General features: G+C 35.3%; 4 protein-coding genes across 4 annotated transcripts in view; all 4 read left to right on the plus strand.

Moving 5' to 3' along the window:
• Window positions 1–12312, plus strand: part of LOC145204839 (E3 ubiquitin-protein ligase MYCBP2-like) — a 58494-nt gene extending 46182 nt beyond the window's left edge. The window contains exons 84-91 of the mRNA XM_080077434.1: window positions 9266–9394; window positions 9584–9719; window positions 9940–10058; window positions 10269–10436; window positions 10913–11020; window positions 11303–11512; window positions 11574–11717; window positions 11930–12312. Of these exons, the coding sequence (XP_079933560.1) occupies window positions 9266–9394; window positions 9584–9719; window positions 9940–10058; window positions 10269–10436; window positions 10913–11020; window positions 11303–11512; window positions 11574–11717; window positions 11930–12172 (1257 nt within the window). The 3' untranslated portion in view covers window positions 12173–12312. The remainder of the gene's footprint in view (window positions 1–9265; window positions 9395–9583; window positions 9720–9939; window positions 10059–10268; window positions 10437–10912; window positions 11021–11302; window positions 11513–11573; window positions 11718–11929) is intronic.
• Window positions 8–9265, plus strand: LOC145204846 (uncharacterized). The gene is made up of 14 exons (XM_080077446.1): window positions 8–1465; window positions 1786–1969; window positions 2362–2541; window positions 2982–3101; window positions 3434–3583; window positions 3780–4162; window positions 4717–4827; window positions 5776–5990; window positions 6448–6553; window positions 6996–7129; window positions 7386–7569; window positions 7658–7853; window positions 8112–8317; window positions 8648–9265. Exons 1-14 carry the CDS (start codon window positions 1281–1283, stop codon window positions 8889–8891), a joined length of 2598 nt encoding a protein of 865 aa, XP_079933572.1. The 5' UTR covers window positions 8–1280; the 3' UTR covers window positions 8892–9265.
• A 1604-nt stretch (window positions 12313–13916) lies between the features above and the next one.
• LOC145204854 (uncharacterized) lies at window positions 13917–15837 on the plus strand. Its single transcript, XM_080077457.1, has 5 exons — window positions 13917–14069; window positions 14149–14330; window positions 14401–14548; window positions 14801–14985; window positions 15392–15837. The coding sequence occupies exons 2-5, from the start codon at window positions 14224–14226 to the stop codon at window positions 15603–15605; spliced, it is 654 nt and encodes a 217-aa protein (XP_079933583.1). The 5' UTR covers window positions 13917–14069; window positions 14149–14223; the 3' UTR covers window positions 15606–15837.
• An 81-nt stretch (window positions 15838–15918) lies between these two features.
• On the plus strand, window positions 15919–19063 carry LOC145204852 (uncharacterized). The gene is made up of 9 exons (XM_080077455.1): window positions 15919–16424; window positions 16482–16564; window positions 16646–16741; window positions 16804–16915; window positions 16979–17179; window positions 17471–17576; window positions 17676–17818; window positions 17900–18069; window positions 18526–19063. Exons 1-9 carry the CDS (start codon window positions 16376–16378, stop codon window positions 18697–18699), a joined length of 1134 nt encoding a protein of 377 aa, XP_079933581.1. The 5' UTR covers window positions 15919–16375; the 3' UTR covers window positions 18700–19063.
• Window positions 19064–19079: the final 16 nt, after the last annotated feature.

The raw sequence follows: 19079 nt of genomic DNA on the forward strand, positions 1-19079 counted from the left end.
ACCTGATGTGTTGATGTTTTCAGTAAACTTATATTCAGGGAATACATGCCATTGCAAATGCTGTTGTTACAAATTCAGTTTTGTTTTTGAATAATCTATTTTGTTTAGATTGTATATATCAGTGGTTCTCAAACTTTTTTATTGTCGGTGCCAAATGGTATTTTTTAAGTGTGTAGGGAGCCGCAAAAAAATGAAACCTTGCGAAAATCACTAAAGAAGATGACTTTGAAAGCTAAAATAGCAATGTTTGGTGGTTTTCTGAGGTCTGGTGCGAGCCGCAAAATAAGTAGTTGGGAGCCGGGTGCGGCCCCGAAAACCGAGTTTGAGAACCACTGGTGTATATTGTTGTGTATAGTGTAACTTGCTTACATACCTTCAAAATGCAAAATTTTGTTCAATTGTACATGCTTTTTCATTACTTCAGAGGTGTATTATAAAAAACTCCAAGTCAAAGCAAATGGTTTGAAACTAATCCAGAATGCACTTCAATGCAATATTGTGTTTAGTTTGATTTGTTTTTGTGAATTTCCTAAATCAAAAAAAAGAGAAAAAAAAAGAAAACGACCTGACAATGATTTTAAAAATAGTATCCGGTGGTTGTGAGGTAAATTTGTCAAACTCGATCCCAAAAAGTTTATTTGAATGCAACTTGCATTATCTTTGTAAAACCTGCGGTATTTGTGATAAGTATGGTTAGATCTGTTGTGTGGTGAAGCAGCAAACACTTGTAAAAGTTGAAGAGCAATCAGTGAGCTAAGTTTCAGATGAAGAGCTCTCGCACCAGTCACAAAACAATGCCACTTGAAATTTATTGCGGGTCTGTATCAGTTTTTCAACCCTTGAAATATCAAGCGGACCGACACAGTGCAAACATTGTAGTACAGAAGTGTAGAGAAACTTTCAAACTACTTGCAGAAGCCTTTTTGGGAATGTTTTTGTGACAGAACTGTACATTTGAATAAATAAAACCATTATGAGTTAGAGGTAGGTTATAAATTAACTTTTTTATGCAGCATCTACTTGCTAACCAAGGTTTAAGGATATATATGTAGTTTGGATAAAAATGACAGTGGCAGAAAAAACTGACTAAAACTGTTTAATGAAAGATTTTGATCTAAACAATATACTAAAGGTATATCAGCAGATATGACAAGTTAGGTAAAAGATTTCTGCTTCTGGTAAATTTAGTTTTATATTCTTACATAAAGAATAATTGCTTCTGTAGTTTAGGATATGGTAAAAATTCCTGAGTGTTTGTTATTGATTTGAGGGTTGCGTAAATGGCACCTTGTATACAACTGCATAGATTTTTAGCTTTGCAAGACAAGGAAAGGACAAATATTTTTACATTTCTTGTTGAAAATCCACAAGAAATATCCAGTTTTGATGTTCGTTCAAGAGAATTTCAGTTTGCTGGCCACCGCTGGTATGTTTATACTGGAAAACCAAACAACGAATACTTCAGGTAAGATCTCTATACGCATGTAATATCTTACTGGTTACTAAACATTGGTTACATAAGTTTTGCTGTATGTATCATTTAAAAACTATTTGACCATGAAATTAAACAAATTTAATGTAGTACTTAATAACTGAGTTTTTGAAAACGGGTTGATTGCACAAATGGTATTTAAAACAATTTTATTGATGTTTTATGTTATACATAAAGACTGTTCTTTGGCATTACCTAAATTGACTAATTTTGTATTATGGTAAGACTTTCTTTTGCCACATCCACTAGTCAAATAGATGTTTTAATGATTTTAAAACCTGTTATGTTTCTAGCTTCTATTTGAGAATTGTAAACCTTGGCAAAGAAGTTCGTGTGACAACTGTGTATTCGTTCAATGTCGTGAATCTTGTGAACTACCAGAACAACTACACATATCACAGTCCTCCTGCTGGCAGGGTTTTCTCTCGAGATGATGACGCGTTGTCGTGGGGATGGAAAGAGTTCATCCGTAGAGAGGTAACACCACTAGGAGGCGCTGTTTATAAATCACACAATTTTGTGGCTAAAACTTGGCCGAATGACCCTGGGCGCCTTACCCATGTACAGACACAAAAAACCTGATCGGGATTCATCCTGAGTCGAAACCCGAAAAAGTTCCTAAATAGCATAATGACCAAGACAAGTAACAAGAAACATACATTTTTTGATAGTATGGTTTGAGTACATATATTTTGGTTAGTTGCATTACAAAGTCTTGTTAAAAAATTGCAGAAATTGTGTTTATTATGCAGTGTTACAATTATTCGAAACAAAATTCTGTAAAAGGCATAAAATGTTTACACCAGCAACCATAAATAATAATGTTTAACTTTGCATTTTTTATTAAATGCCAGAAAATTTGCTTTCAGACTCTGTTAAAACCAAATGGTGGGTTTCTATTTGATGGGAACAAGGTTTTGGTTGAGTTGGAATGTAAGTCTTATAAAACTGTATTTGAGGAACCGATTCAACTGCCAAAGATTACACAAGAAAACCCGTTTCCTATGATCCACACTTCCCCATTCAGTGTTGGTGGATTTGCATGGCAGGTGATTTAAATTTGCTAAAAAATGATTTAAAACCAACTAACTCAAATTTAAAACCAGCGTTCTTGCACAAATAGAAGTGGAAACAAATCCACATAGAATCAAAGTTTTTATGTGATCAAATGTTATCAGTAAATTTTCCAAAACTGCTTGAAGCAAGGTTACATAGTCTGAGGTTTAGTTTAAGTGTGTCCAAGTTTTTCTATAATACAATTTCGTTTGGTGTTTTAAATATGTCTTTGGCATGCTGCTACTAAAGGGTATATATATTTTACTGGGTTTTAAGGACAATTTTGGACAACAGGAGTTAAAGGTTTATCAAAAACGACTCCAACTGTAAATCAGACTCTGCAACCCTGGGTTAAAGTTTGCTAACAAACAAACCAAATTGGACAAATGAGGATTTTCTGGCTTTTGACATGACAAAATAATTTTTGTTTTAGATAAGAATATTTCCTGATGGGCCAGATGAAGACAATAAAGGGAATGTTGCTTTATTTCTGCATTGCACAACATCAAATCATTTGGCAAAAGTCAAAGCAAGATTTCTGATTGAAGGACAGGTGAGTGGGTTAATGTAAAAATTAAATCTAAGCAAAATAAAATCCCCATTGAAGTCCCCTAATGGAATAGACTGTGTTCATAAATTTATGTTTTGTATTACATTAAAAGCCCTAGAAACGATCGCTTGTGTTTCAGTCAGTTATAAGACCCAAGTATAACAGACAAGTTTGTTCCATGACATGCCAGTTTATTACAGTGTTTTCTGAATCTTTAATTTGTCAAGAAAATATTGTATTTGCTGCATATTCCCGTTATTTGCATTAAAAGCATGACAAGTTGCATATGCAAATAACCAGATTTGTCTTTACAAATTCTTGTCCATATTTTTCAGCAATCACCTGCTGTGTATGAACATACTTTTCCTCCCAACAGCATCAGTGAAATGCCAAGTGGCGTCGCTTTCCCCAATAAAGGAGATTTCATGAATTCACTGAAGGAAAATAAACTGAGAGTGGGAATTGAATTCATGACAGTCATGGAGGTATTTAATGCTTTCCACAAGGTGTATGAGAACAAAAATATTGTTAAAAGTTACAAAAACAAACTATAGAACTAAATTGTCTTTAAATTAGCATGAAACTATTTTGTATATTTGAAACCTTTTTTTAATTACTTTTTTTAGTTTAGTTACTTTTAAGGTCTGTGTCATGTGTTTCTAAGCTATTAACTCTTGTTAGGTAAACGAGGTCCATGTTACACTCTCAGAGCCCAACATGTACCCAACTGTTTGTGTAACTCCATTCGAAGACATCAACGGCTGTCCGTGGGTGCTGAAAACCCTACAAGCCACAAAACTTAAGTTAAAAATGGATCAAAACGAGAAAACTACAAGTGGATTGATGGAATTTTACCACAGACACATTATGTGGAATGCTACACTTGTATCACCAGGATCAGAAGATGTTTCATTAAACGTTCCTCTCAACACCAAAGGGCCGTTGATTGGTTATTTTGGTGAAAACTGGTCGGACGCTGATGTTATAAAGTCAGATTTGGCTGTTGAAGACCTTGCTGTCACTGACAACCCATACAGGACCGATGTAGATGACGGATATGACAGGTTTGTACTGTACTTGTTGTTTAACATACACTGTGCTTTCATAGTCAAGTATTGTGGGTTTGACAGAGTATAAGTTTGATTTGCTTGTCAACTTTTCAAAAGTGACTTTTTCCATATTTGGAGACCATTCTAATTGTTTTTCATGCAAAATTGTATAGATTTTTTCAATTAAAAAAGCGACACCCTCTTCTGCATGTAATCTAGCTTGCTTGTCAGGCCTTGATTAAAATTGTGACAACATTGCAAATAAGTGTGGTTGAGAGCCGGATTAAACCCTTTACCGTCTCTAAGCACGAAGCCTAAATCCCCTTAAGTGTCAAATTCAGTGTAGGCTTATGTCTGGAGATAAAACAGCTGGTTGATAATTACTTTGCCTAATTGGTAATCCAGCCCTTGTGTATGAACTTGCAGTACTCCAAGCATACTGTGGTCAAGAAGCATATGAATTTAAAAAAATACTGTGAAGCATTAAGAGTCTCTAGTATAAAATGTATGTTGAACTTTTGCATGTATCTAGGTGTTGCAAGTGTACAAAGAGTTGTTTTTTTTAACAGGTATTCTTATGTGTCTATACATGTTGAAATTGTGTCGAACCACTTACTTTATAAAACACCAGCTCCATCTCCAACTGGTGACAGAGAAAGAAAGCTTCTTTACAATGCAAGGTAGAGAACAAATTCTAAAACATAGGGTTAAGTGAGCTCATATAGGTGGTACAACAATCTTATGTTGCAAGAAAGTTTAAACCTTGTCTTTTTATTAAGTTTGTCATTGTTAAACGATTTTATCAAACAGCAAGAATATTAAAAAAATGGGTTATGGAAAAAAAGGGAATTATCCATTTATTTAAAAAAAATTGTAAACATTGAAAAAAATGTAAGGTGAAGTACTGTAAACTGGTTTAAATTACTTTTAGAGTACAAAAATTGTGTTGTACATAAAAAGCAATAGTTCTGCTCATAATAAATTTTATAATTGGTTCACCTAATGCAGTGGTTCCCAAACTTTATCTACTCGCGTACCATTTTTTTGGTTCATGCAGCGTTCTCGTACCACCTACAATCATGTTAGAATTTAATGAATAAAAATGTTACTAAACTTTACTAACTAACTTTACCTTAGTAACTTTGGCCTTCAGTAACCAAAGTCTCGTAAATATTAAACAAAACTTAGTCAAACTTTTACCGCCCTCGCTACAGTGCTACTGTCAACACAACTAGTAGCTTATTACAAAAACTGACTTTAAGGACTTATTACGTCGTAATAACAGATTCATTACGTCATAATAAATCTATTTCGTCACAAAGAAACCTTGCTTAACAGTTCAATGCGGCAATACACCAATGAATTAGAATTTAGTAGGAAATATAGTGTGAAATTTCACGCTCTACGTAATTTGTGTGAATTAAAACTTGTGTGAAATAAAGATCGCTTTGTGTGAACTTAATAAGTTGCTTGCGTACCACCTTGGAGACCTTCGCGTACCACTAGTGGTACGCGTACCATAGTTTGGGAACCACTGACCTAATGTAAAGGTGGTTGTCGAATTTATGTCATTTTTACAATTAACCCCAGTTTTCTGACCATCGGCAATTCATGTAATTTACTTCCAGGAAGGACAGAGCCCACGTGCACAGCAAATATCAGGATCTTTTAAGACAAAAAGCAACTCTTGAAAATAAATGTGAAAATTTGACACGAGAAAGAACCAGATTAATTGGAAACGACGGCGACACAGATGCAGATTCTCTGATTCAAATTGTCCCAGATTATTCAAAGTTCCTGTTTGATGTACTGAGCGATCTTGCATTGTGTGGAACAACAAAAGGTAGTGATTTAATGTGGAGGACCACTTGAAACTTGTAGTGAACAAATAAAGTACTTGAAAACAGCTGTTAACTTGTTACCGATCAATAACAGATACACTTCTCAACACTTTTATCGCTTGGGCAAATGTGAGAATTATTCAATAATAATAACTAGGTTCCAAATTAACAATTTTAAATTAAATTAAGGACAATTATTGTAAAATGTGGGCGGTTGAATACTAAAAATTTGTTTCTACTTGTTTTTTTTTTACTCATAGAAATTATGTCTGCCTGTGTCTTGTGTACAAACTAAGCCAAATTGTTACAAGTTATTCCACTTTTTTCTGTGTACCTTAGCTTTAAAAGCTTTAACGTTTCATGTCGCACCATACCAATCAAACTTTACAAACAAAATTATATTTAAAGTAGCATAAAAGCTAACTAAGCCAAATGGTAACAACTTATTGTAATTTATAGGTAAAAGTGTTGAGAGCAGATCAGGCAGAGCTTTCCTGGTTAAACCTCAACCACCAGAAGCTGAACGGATGAGCCGGTTTTCAGCTTATAGAGAAAATTTCAGCCTGTAAGTAGTGAACCCCTAACAAGTGTATGCATGTACAGACACATCCTGCAATTTGCCCACTTTGTATGCAATTAACCAGATTATTTGATTAACTCAGTAGTTCCATACTGGGGAAGGGTTTTTAAACTTGAGGGGAGGAATTTACTTTAAATATGTATATCTGGTATGTAAATAAACACTCAAACTCTGGAAATATAACCTGTGAAGTGAAGTTGATAAAATAACCAACTTTATGGTTTAGTATCCACTATGTAGTATATTAGGGAGGAATGAAAATGTTTTCAATTGTTGAAAAATGTTCCACTGGATTGACTAAATGACTCGTAACATTTCATTACAGTTGGCTTTAACAATCTTTATGCAATTAAATGGATTATGTGATTAACCAGATATGTCTGTGTAATGTAGATTAGATATTTTTAACAAGATCCTGTTTTTTTAGGTTGGTTTCTGATGCCAGACCTGACCCAGCAGAACTAGCAGCAACATGCAAACAAGTGGAAAATTTCAAAACTATTCTGATGCAATTTATTCAAGCCAAGACTGCTTTGAGACTAACAGACATAATAACATCAGGTAAACAAGCACAATATGTGTGTTCTCAAAGTTTTTGAATAAGTTTGATTTGGTGCATTATCTATGGACAAATGTATTTTATAAATTAAAAATGTAAAAATGTAAAGTGCTAAATTCGTATCGAAGACATAAAATCAGGAAACAGCTACAAAAACCTCATGGTTAAAAATACACTAAACTAATCCTAAAATTATGGACCTTCTTCTGCTAATTCTTCTTGCTTGATATTATGTGAACATTATAATTTCATCACCAGGTTCTTTGGGGACGAACACAACATGTAGCAATCGTTGGGACGTTGATTTGGTTCTTCTGAGTGCCGACATTCCACGTAATGGTCATGCAACGTGGATGCCTTCGTTTATTGTGGCGTTGGCCAGAATGTTAGAGGAAGGAAGTTTAGATGGAAAACTTCCAGGGACATCAAACTTTACCTACACGTAAGATGGAAAAAAATCGTTATGGTCAAGCTTGTAATTTAAAATGTAATTTATATCCTGCTGGTTATTTCAATTATTTTTTTTACAGGACATACAGTGTGCAATTTGACTTTAAAAGCAAGGTTGAAATAGATTTGTATCCTGTGTATGACTGGCCCAATGAGGAAGGTTATGAAGCATTGTATGATGAGTTGCTACGGCAACGTACATCTGAGAATCTGTCGTGGTTTTGTCCTGCAGCTGCAGAAAGACAAAAAACATTCATTGAGGAACAGCCAGACCAGGTATATGACCTTTTTGGCATTTTGCATGAGTTATGACAAGGCATATTGTAGTGGTCATAATGCCAGTAAATACGGAAATATTTGTGTCTATGATAAGTTAAAAATCGACATGTATGCCTTTGCCAAGATTTTGTTTCAAAATAAAAATGTTGCTAAATATATACTGCTCTAAATAAGTGAACTAAATCTAGTATATTAGTTTTTAAGCATTTCCTCATTGTAATACTTTTGTCTTGTATCTTATGATATTTATTTCAGGTTAAAGACTTGATGAAGGTGATTAAATTTTGGAGGAATTCTGCCGATTGGAACGAGAAGCGTTGGAGGCCATCTTCATATTTGCTTTGTTTGCTTCTAATCCGTGCATATGAAAATGCTTGTCATGTTATCGAGGGCAGTTTGCCCAGCAATCGAACGGTTCTGAAATGCTTTGTAAAACTTGTTCTGTCCACTGGAAATGCCAGGTAACATGTTGAATCTGCATGTTTTTCTAGTTCTCATTTACAATGTTATTTACTCGACATGACCCTACAATGGCAGGCCTATTGTTTTGTCAAGGATTACTGAGATAGGAAGTAGAAATATCTCTGCATTGAATGTCCACATTTATTGCACTTTTTAATTCCCTTTATATAAACTTATTGCATTTTAACCCAATGCTTAAGTAGAAAAAAAATGTGCATTTGTCCAAAATTGTTGCCCACCTGCGTTTAGAACTTTAGATGGTCTTTGCAAATATCTCATGTTTTACTAGTTTTTAAACTATAAAAACTAATTGACATTGCTTGTTGCAGACCTGCACCAATGAGAATCTCATGGGCTCGCTTTTATGATCCAAAAGATTACAATATTGAGTACAGTAGTAGTTCGAACACTGAGTGCCCACCAATTGTGCAAGACCCAGCTAATCCCGCAAACAATGTAGCAGAGAGACCAGTGTCATGGCTACCATTCAGACAACTGCTTGAAACTTGGGCACATGCACTGGGCATGATGGAAGAAGGAACATTACTACCTATTGAATCCAGTCGACGTTAATTTGGGGAAAACTTTTTGATATAACATGTCTTCCACAAAGCATTTGCAATTTCTTTACCATTGAATTTTGTGACGTTAAATATTTTAGCTCGATGAATACTGCTTCCAACAACACTGTTTATATTGTTGTCACCAATTTAATAAATGCTTTTTTTCACTATTTGTGTGCAATTGTTTTCGTGTTTGTGAAATAAATGGGCATCAAAGTATTGAATGCATTGAGTGCAGAAAACATTACTGTGTGTTTATTGGTGGTTTGATATTATTTTTGTTTTGTTTAGTTAAATGCAAATTAAAAATACTTGTTTATGTATTATGTACACATTTACAGCTGATATCAATACATATCTAAGAAAAGTTGATTTGTGTTTTAGCTGACATGTGAAAACCATGATGACGGAGCAACCCCAGCAATTATTCAGTGCAACGAATGTGGGAACTTGTGTTCAGAGTGTGATAGATACCTTCACTTGCATCGCAGAACACGATCGCATCAAAGACAGGTTTGGCTGATGTTATTTGACTTTACTCACTAAAACTATGAGCAATGGCAACATGGTTATGACTTCACTCAAAAGAATTGTGTCATTTTTGTTTTCGTTGGTAATTTCCTGTCACAAAGCTTGTTGTGTGCATGCAAGCCTGCCAAGCATATTCTGTATTTGTTGTAATCAAGAGAATTGACTTGGCAGATATTTAAAGAAGAAGAGGAGGCAATTAGAGTGGATTTACATGAAGGCTGTGGAAGGATTAAGCTGTTTTGGTTTAAAGCTTTGGCAGATTCCAACACCTTAAAGGCAATGGTGGAATTTAAAGGCAGATCTACAGGTTTCTACAAATATAAACAACTAAACAAGTTTATCATGTGACATGCAGCTACCAGTTTCAATGCTTAATGTTGAAGGAATTAAAACATGACATAATATCAAGAATGCTTGATAGCCTGATATTGTGGCTTGCATTTGAAGCAATTGCTCATAATTTAATTATAGAGGCAAATGGAATGTTTAGATGCTGTTTCTTAATCCACTAAGTTGTTGTGTTTCAGGTCAAATGCAACTGGTTGCAACCGATGCTTGTAGATTTTGTGGAAATGCATGTGACAACACTCAGTTGGTTTTAAGCAATGTCTGCAGTGATAAATCATGCCAGAAATATGCTACAGCTGTAAGTTTTGTAATGTTTGTACACTGAGCACACTAAAGTACGTAGAGAACACTAAATAATATGAAATGACCCTTGACAAACAACACATAAAATAAGGTTGAATGCCTTTCCTGGATTTTCACATTCCTCACTGGGGAAGAATACCTTACAGTCCTGGTACCAATACCAGCTAAAAAACAATGTTATAATTATTTTTTTGTTATGAAACAGGTTTGTGCAAAAACACACCCTTGTGGTCACCTCTGCGGTGGAGTCAAGGACGAAGAGACTTGTCTATTATGTCTTTACTCATCCTGTAATCCAGGATTGAATCAGGATGCTGACGATATGTGTATGGTTTGTTTTACCGATGCATTGTCGGCTGCACCTGCAATTCAGGTAGGTCAAATTTAAAATTTTATTAATTATAAATATTCATTTCAGAGCAAAATTAGCCTATTGCAAAGGTTCTATCTCTTTCTCTAATTTACCCTTGGGCAGACTTTGAAGCAATTTTCTTTGAGTTCATTAACTTAACTAATCCAGCTTACTTTTTGGCTTATTGATATTTACCACATCAAACTTTTCCTCAAGCATTATAATGTACCCTTTGTTAAGAATTACTGGGACCAACCCTAAAGTAGTGAAGTAGTCCAAAGTGTTATCACACCCATTTCATCAATCTCGGTGTTCTCCCACTTCAAATTCCACTGTAGACTTTTCAAACCCATTTACACACATAAAAGTTTGGATACCAACATAATTTGATATCATGACCCTTACTGGCATGGCATAATCTATCAAACCTCTATTTTTGACACTTTTAAAATGTAAATGAACAAAAAAAATGATTTGAAATGCTTGCTTTTTTGCAGTTAAAATGTGGACACATATTCCATCATCACTGCTGCCAAACTCAGCTCCAGAAACAATGGGCTGGACCAAGAATCACGTTTGGCTTTCTACTTTGTTCTATTTGTAAGGTATGTGATTAAATTTCTAGAATGCTGTTCAACAAGTAAAAATTGTGCAGTATGCATGTAGACAATTTAAATTTATTCATGATAAAAAAATAGGTGAATGTCCTAATTAAATGTTTAAAAAGTTATGTTTGCGTACAAGTATTCGTTTGATATTCTTTGTGTAAAAATTCTAGAAAGAGTTTGACCAAACCTTTTTTTAAGCAGGTGCAGTTGAAAAACAAATTAAGAACTTTGGAAAAGGATAAACAATATAATCTGATTGTTCTATTTGATTTTTTTTAGAATGAAATTAGCCATCCTGCATTGGAGAGTGTTTTAAAACCATTACGAGAACTCATGCAAGAAGTTAAACGAAAAGCATTGCAAAGACTGGAGTATGAAGGTCTTAAAGAATGTGAATCAATTACCACTGTTGGAGGAAAATTCTACAAGGATCCAACAGGATTTGCTTTGAATAAATATGCTTACTACATGTGTTGCAACTGCAATAAGGTATAAGGCTGATAAATGTGTATTTTAAAGGAAAGAAGTGATAATTATTCATGTTTATTAGGCCTATTATGGTGGAGAAGTAAGGTGTGATGCTGAAGCCGATGGAAATTTGTTTGATCCAAAAGAGCTAATTTGTGGTGCTTGCTCCGATGTATCCTGTGCGCAAATATGCCCTAAGCATGGGACAGACTTTTTGGAATATAAGGTAAAACAGTTATCCACTATTTTGGCTCAAGAGCATTTTTGGAAATTCGTATTTCAACTTCGTAAAAATATCTGTTTACCCATTTTGTTGGAGTCAAAAATTTTGAAACAAGTTTTTTAGGTTGCAAAGGTAAAGTATATGTTTTATATGGAACTTAAAAACAATTTTTTGAACCATATACAATGTTTTAATCTATGTTGGTGTACTTTCAGTGCCGATATTGCTGCTCCGTAGCTGTATATTTTTGCTTTGGCACAACCCACTTCTGCCAACCTTGTCATGATGACTTCCAAAGGATAACTGGACTGCCCAAAAATGAACTACCACATTGTCCAGCTGGACACAAGGCAAGGCAGTTGGAAGGCAAAGAGTGTCCACTGCATGTTCAGCATCCACCGACCGGGGAAGAATTTGCTTTAGGTTGTGGTGTTTGTCGAAATGCCCACACCTTTTGAAATCAATGCTTAGCTCAGTTTGCTATTGAAGCAAATATTAAGAAACCTTTCTTCTGTTGTAAAGTTCATTTTTGTTGTCTAATGTTGTCTCAATGGTGTTAAACTGCTATGGCAACAATAAAATATAATTGAGGCCTGCATACACAAAGAATTGTCCCCAAATTTCTAGTTGTAAAGGACAAGAAATTCATGTACTGTACACATAAACAACCTGAAGTACACATAATATATAGATTTCATTGCAAAAAAAGATAAACAAAACGTAAAAAAAATTACTGCTCATGTAAAATACCATTTTCCATTAAAATTTTCCAATCCTGATCTTTAACTATAACACCATCACTTGCTAAATCTTGCTCGTCACTTTCAAACGTCATCATGTCATGTAAAGCAGAGGAAAAGTCCAAAGGAGTGTCTGCGCATTTCATCAAAGAAAAACAAGCTTTGCGAAACACATTGTTGCAACTATACTTGACGATATCGGTTATAGCTTCTACTGTGCACTTTGTTGCGGTTGCACGACTTTCATTCTTATCTGACTGATTCTTGGCCAGAAGACACTTCTCCAAACAATTCATACAAACCTCATTTATATTTGTTTTGTTAAGTTCAACAATTTCTTCATAATTCTGCTGGACATATTTCAGGCATTCCCACTTTGCAGGTACTTCTGACATTTCAATGTTTGCGTTGACTTCCAAATTTATAATTACTATGATGCTTAATGGGGCAAAACTTTTTTTCCAAATTATTTCCCAATTACCATTCGGTAGTAAGTCATCACACAGTTTGCTATTCACTGCTTCAAGTACAGTAAAGGGCAAGTTTTTTGATGATATAAAGTCCAAATATGATGCAATTTTACATGGCTCTAGTGACACATAGGGCATTCCGAAGGGGCCATATAAAAACACTGACAAAGCGGGGGCAGATGTTTTCATTAATGTAATTGCTGTGGATACATTGTAGGAATAAGTGTTGTATGTGCAAATGACTGGTTCACTTACTATAAATTCTAATGTTTGTTTTGGGCAATGGCCAACATAAAATTCCGGTGTTAAAACTAGCCCTGTGGAGCACATATTGCAATTCATTTCCCATGTCATATCGTTTTTACCATCTTCTGTCAAAAAGCAGAAAGACACCGACGTAAATTCGTTAAACATGTTGTAAATGTGTTTAAGAAAGGCCATTAGACGAAGTCCAACTAGTTGTGCAAAGTTTGTGGAGCATACCATTTTTAGAGCAAACGCAGATGTAAACTTCTCCGTCGGTGAACATTTCGTGTTGGTTTGAACAATGTCAAATTGGCTTTCTTCTTCACAAACTATGGTTTCGACTGTACTGTCAAGCTCGCTAGAAGTTTGCTGTGTTTGAAAACAAATGTTGGTCGCATTTTCTAACTCTATACAGCCGGACGCAAGTAGATCGTGTAGCTGAAATATCACCAGCCCTTTCGCTGCAACTTTGAACTTGTATTCACATACGTTTGTTTGCAAAGTTCGACCCGGACAAACAGTAATGTCAATCCAGCAAGGCGAACTGTCCGTTTTAGAAAGAAACGACAACTGTAAAACATTTGTTACCGTGTTGTAAAGTGAGCATAACTTTTTTTCCAACACAGCATCCATGTTGCAATTCCAATCTCAAAGCTGGGAAATTTACCTGTGGTAAAATTTATTCGCAGACAATTCAACCACGTGACCAATTATTTTCACTCGATTTGAGGTTCATAAGATATCGATGTTGTTTACAACACCATGTGTAAACTGTAAAACAATAACTTTGTATTCTTGCTGCAATTCAAAAATCTCGTGGAACCTTTTAACCTTTGCTTAAACAGAAAGTTGAAACATGGACTAAAGGCTACAATCCCTGAAGTAAACAACGAACCCAGGTAAATACACAAAAAGGGGTTAGGCAGAGTGACACATGGCGTTGTCTCACTTGCCAAATATTTACTAACTTTTTGACAGTATAATAGCGCAATAATCACATGCCTGCACTTTGAACTGAGCGTGTAGCAGTGATAAGGTACTTGATCTTACAAGATGGATTTTATGGATGTATCTTTTGATTCTGTTGAAAAAATTCCTTCACAATTACAATGGAAAATAGCAGGCGAACCCACGCTAACAAAACTGACAAATGGAGAAGGGTAATTATAAATTTGTCATGGGTACTTGTGTAATATCAATGCAATCTTTGTTTTGTCTAAAATTGATTAGGTTATGGGTGCGGCCAGATTTTGAAACAGATTTTTGGAAAAACACTTACTATGATCCAGTTTTGGATGTTTACAATGGCCATGTTCTTGGACTGGACACTGCAGAAAAAATGTTTGTTGCTGAGACAAGGTTTTCCTTTGATCCAAAAGTAGGCAATGTTTGGACACTTATAGTTTAAATTTATGTTTTGTTTTGCTTAATTACAAAGGTATATGCATTCTCCATCCTATTGAATGTTGACTTCTAAAAAAACTAAATGGTAGAAAGAAACTTTCTCAGTCCATAAAAGAAAAAAAGTTTGGCAAGTTATATATCTTACTAAGTGTTACTAAATTGTCTATATTTCCTTTTTTGAGCCTTATGAACTTATTTGATGCTACTTGAACCCTTTTGTGTGCAGGTAAAATTTGATCAGGCTGGTTTATTTGTTGGTCAAGATGAAAGTACTTGGCTTAAGGCTGGAGTTGAGTTTGTTGATGGTGAAGCCTGGCAAAGTGTGGTTGTTACCAGGGGCGACTTCTCTGATTGGTCGACTGCAACTGTACCTTGGAAACAGGGTGCTGATGTTTATGTGAGGGTTTACAGGTACCTAAGATTGTTTTGGTTTTGATTGTTTATGGCAGTGGTTAGGTTTAGCTTTTAAGGGCATGTGCTTTATATCTTTTTTCAAGGTTTTTATTTACATGCTTGCCAAACTGTTAATGTTTGTGTTTGTTGTAGGTGTGTCAGCTTCGAAAACATTGTGATTGTTTTAATGACTTTTGTCTGTTGTATGTTTAATTTGATACTATTTTAAATTCCAGATTAAATTTCACTAAATTTTAATCGCATGAAACTATTCTTTTTCCATACTCAAAAAACATGTTTTTAAGCTGAGGTCTTATGCATTCTAAGTTTTGCAATGTATGTAAAAACCAAATGATCTTTGTATTTAGGAAAGTGTAAGATCATAAGATCAAATTGAACAGCATTTGTGCATGTGTTATTCCAGGGAAGGTACCAGCTATGTTGTTGAAGTGAGTGATGATGGTGTCAACTATAGATTTGTGCGAATTGCTCACATGCCTACTAATGACAAAGTTACTGTCGGTATGATGATGTGTCGTCCACCAAAGGATGGAGGAGTTGGCAGTGAAAATATGGCAATGTTGTTTAAGCATTTTAAGCTTGCAGAAAATGATGGATACCACCACAGTGCAAATTAATGTTATTGCACTAAAAAACTTACTGGATTTTGCTATTATTGCATTTTATAATTTTATATATTATTGCAAAATCAAAATTTTCCTAAATCTAATCATATGCCTTAATCAAAGTAATTTACATTTTTATTGAACGTGTTTATTTCAGTGCTTTACAATACGACTTTATCATCAAATTTAGTAATTTTAGGCGTAAAGTGAATGTATTTTCCAACATTAACCACTGTTTAACTTTTCTCACTACTTTGAAGTGGCTTTGGTGTCATGTCCTTTTTAGTGGTGCAGTCTTTTTCAGATAGCTCGAACCTATCAGAAATAATAGCAGTTGTAGTGTGAAATAGTTGAGTTTTTGTATCACTCACCTTATTTAAGCTACGAAAAATCTGTCGAAACAAAAGGTGGGTGAAAAATGCGGATCTTTCATTGTCCCGTGGCGGACCTTTTAGGTCAACACGAATTGCTTTTGCGAACCTGTTATTTCAATGCAATTCAGTTTCGTGATAACCTTCTATCAGTTGGTAGTGGATCGTGTTATAATTGTAATCGGATAACGGGTTTGGTCTGGCCAAAATCGACCGCGAAACATTGAAAATTGAGAATTCAGAAGCAATTGCCGACCGTATCCGCCTCGCGGTCATGTTTTCGTGGCTTTGATCAATCGACAGTAACATAAATTTGGTGGGAAACTGCTCTGTTGCAATTTGTAAAGTAAAAAAAATCCCTCGGGGCCAAATACTGGTGTGAAAACGCAAGCAGAAGTTGAAAACAGAAAGATGTTGCTACAAATAGTTCTAGTTACTATCGTTGTTAGATTTGCACAAGGTATTGTTCTTGTTGTGGTTTTCTTTAAATAAAACATTAAACGTTCCTAAATTATAGGCTTGGAATGTTGGCAATGTTCGGCGAATAGCTTCAAGGAATGTCAGAAAACTGGAAAGTTGGTAACTTGCAGCTCAAGTGAGGTTCGAAATAATATTGTGTTTTCTATTGCTAAAAATCGTGAACGTTGTATTCCCTGACGAGGTTGTATTCACTACTCACAGGACGTTTGTTCAACAGTGGTTCGAAGATATTTTGTGGTTCATAGAATTTGGAAACAATGTAAACAGAAACAATCGTGTTCAAGTGATCGTGAACAAGTAAGTGAAAAGTTTGTGCCACATTTTTGCCAAAAATGCTTGATTGAAACCCAGTGTTTAAGAATTGGGACAAATTTGGTGGTGGAAACAACCAGTGCAATGAGAACTTTCGTTCATCAGTTTGCACTTGCTGTTGCGAAAAGGATTCTTGCAACGTCAATGAAATGTGTAAAGGTAATGTGTACATTGGGTTGTCAATTGCGAAGTTTCTATGCCTTAAACTTTTTTGAATTTTAGCCAAGATAACATCAAACACTTGCAGCGCTGTTCGACCCAATTTCAAACATGGAAGGATGTTTTGCACGAATGGAAACAAAGTTGGATCAAAATATTTGTTCAGTTGTACTGATTCCGGCTTCTATCTCAATCCGGCGGGTCATTCAACATCTCAATGTATGGGAAACGGGGAATGGACGCTCAAACCACCTTGTTGCTCAAGTTCGTATTACAGGACACTTAAACTTATTTATACAAAACTGTCACCATCTTGTTATCCTACATGCAATATGAACCTGCAGTTTACAGGTGCTTTAACCTTGTAACCTGGAAATTTTACCAACCATTGGTTAAAATAGCACGCATATGTTCATTTAAAACGTTTTTAAAAAGATGTACTTGATGCTTTTGTGTCACTCTCAAGATACAATTCAATGTACCCTTTATGCAGCCAACTTGCATTGATGCAAGATTTTACAAATAGCATAACTATACTGTTTTCATGTACAACAGAACAATGTCCACCGTATATTCCTTTTGACTTGGTCTGGGTTTACACCAGAAAAAGCAGAGAGAAGTTTGGATTGATCCGACGGACACTAAGGCAAAGTTTTAGGCGGTAAGAGCCAAGTCTAATCTATCCCGTGGTGGTATTCGAACCCACTAATAAAAACTAACTAGGTTCACCCGACATATATCAGTTTTGAAATGTTTACAGACTGCGACAAGAAAAGGAAAATCTTCGTGTGGGAAGAATCGTTTACAGTGATGTTGTTCACGAGGAAATCAGTTTCAATCTAAGAGCTGATTGGCAGAGCATTAGCCTTGAATATATTCGGGCCCAACTTGATTTTTTGCCAGGTTTAAACTCCAGTTGCTGAAGCATTGATCCTCAAACATTTTTCTCATTTTCTAAACTAACAAATTATTTATTTTCACCAGACTCGGAAATTGTCAACACGGGCGCCGCGCTTAAATATATCAAAGAAACCTTTTTTGCGAAAGATCACTGGAATTTGTCCCACGCCGACGTTGTCATAGTAACCACCGACTCCGATTCCGACGATGACGTAACAAAAGTTGCAAAATCACTGAGAGATGACGGAGTTTTGGTGGGTTGAACTGAAGATAAATGTCCACGTAATATAAGTTAAAAGTTTCATGATAAGTGGACAGCTTCATATTGCACTATCAGTCGATCAGTTCTCAACAAAACATCCACTCAACTTTTACCATAAGACGGGGCACGATCAACAGAAAAATCTGCTTGGCGGTACATTTATAGCTCTTGCAATCAAAAATTCGGCACTGAAATGTTTCTATGGTGCCCTCTTTTACATCTGTGACCAAAGTTCGTATCTACCAGTTAATCCAGCCCTTGATGTATTGAGGACTATCAACTTAACACTTTATATGCGATTGTTTGTAGCTAACAAAAGGTTAACACGTGCTTTCCTTACCTACTGGTTAATCCAACTACAAAACACAATGGATACGATTAACTATTGGTTGATATTATGCGATTGTATGTATCTAAGAGAAAGTGAATATGATGATATATGTTTCAGGTGTATTCGGTGTTTCTGAAAACCAGCGAGAACAAACCCAACATGCAGGAGTTACTTGATATTGCTGGAGAGGAGGACCACGTGTTTATTGCTGATGAAAATGTAGAAGGGATTGGCGATCGAATAGCGGATGAGCTGATCGGCCATCTTTGCCAAAACCTTTGTGATGAATAGAATGTAAATCCTCTGCTTGTGTTGCTTTTCATTTCACGAGTATTCACACCTGAAAAATACACGCAAAGCACATATTTCTTGCATGTATGCACTCACGAACAAACAAAATATGACTTTCTCATTTTATTTACAAAGTTGCGTTCAATTGTTACCAAAAAGCCGAAACTGTTGCTGAATCTGTTATGAAGTTATCGGTTTTCTGTGTTAGTGTTCTTTCAGTTCTTTAATGTTGTGACTTGCAGAAGACTAAGACTGTTTTTAAGTGTCAGGACTCAACGGGTGAAACGAAGAAAAGTGTTTGTATTTCTGAAACCATAGCCATTTGAAGCCTTGCGGCACAGGACTGTTTGACTTTGATTGAACGGTAAAATGTAAAAATC

The sequence above is a fragment of the Phallusia mammillata genome, chromosome 8, assembly GCF_965637545.1.
Source record: "Phallusia mammillata chromosome 8, kaPhaMamm4.hap1.1, whole genome shotgun sequence".
Classification (NCBI taxonomy): domain Eukaryota; kingdom Metazoa; phylum Chordata; class Ascidiacea; order Phlebobranchia; family Ascidiidae; genus Phallusia; species Phallusia mammillata.

Coding starts and splice junctions, on each gene's coding strand:
- LOC145204854 (XM_080077457.1), top strand. CDS start 14,224: ATGGATTTTATGGATGTATCTTTTGATTCTGTTGAAAAAATTCCTTCA. Junction 14,549..14,800: donor GGTTTTCCTTTGATCCAAAA/GTAGGCAATGTT, acceptor TTTTGTGTGCAG/GTAAAATTTGATCAGGCTGG. Junction 14,986..15,391: donor GTTTATGTGAGGGTTTACAG/GTACCTAAGATT, acceptor GTGTTATTCCAG/GGAAGGTACCAGCTATGTTG.
- LOC145204852 (XM_080077455.1), top strand. CDS start 16,376: ATGTTGCTACAAATAGTTCTAGTTACTATCGTTGTTAGATTTGCACAA. Junction 17,180..17,470: donor CAAACCACCTTGTTGCTCAA/GTTCGTATTACA, acceptor CATGTACAACAG/AACAATGTCCACCGTATATT. Junction 17,819..17,899: donor CCAACTTGATTTTTTGCCAG/GTTTAAACTCCA, acceptor TATTTTCACCAG/ACTCGGAAATTGTCAACACG.
- LOC145204846 (XM_080077446.1), top strand. CDS start 1,281: ATGGCACCTTGTATACAACTGCATAGATTTTTAGCTTTGCAAGACAAG. Junction 3,102..3,433: donor GATTTCTGATTGAAGGACAG/GTGAGTGGGTTA, acceptor CATATTTTTCAG/CAATCACCTGCTGTGTATGA. Junction 4,163..4,716: donor GTAGATGACGGATATGACAG/GTTTGTACTGTA, acceptor TTTTTTTAACAG/GTATTCTTATGTGTCTATAC.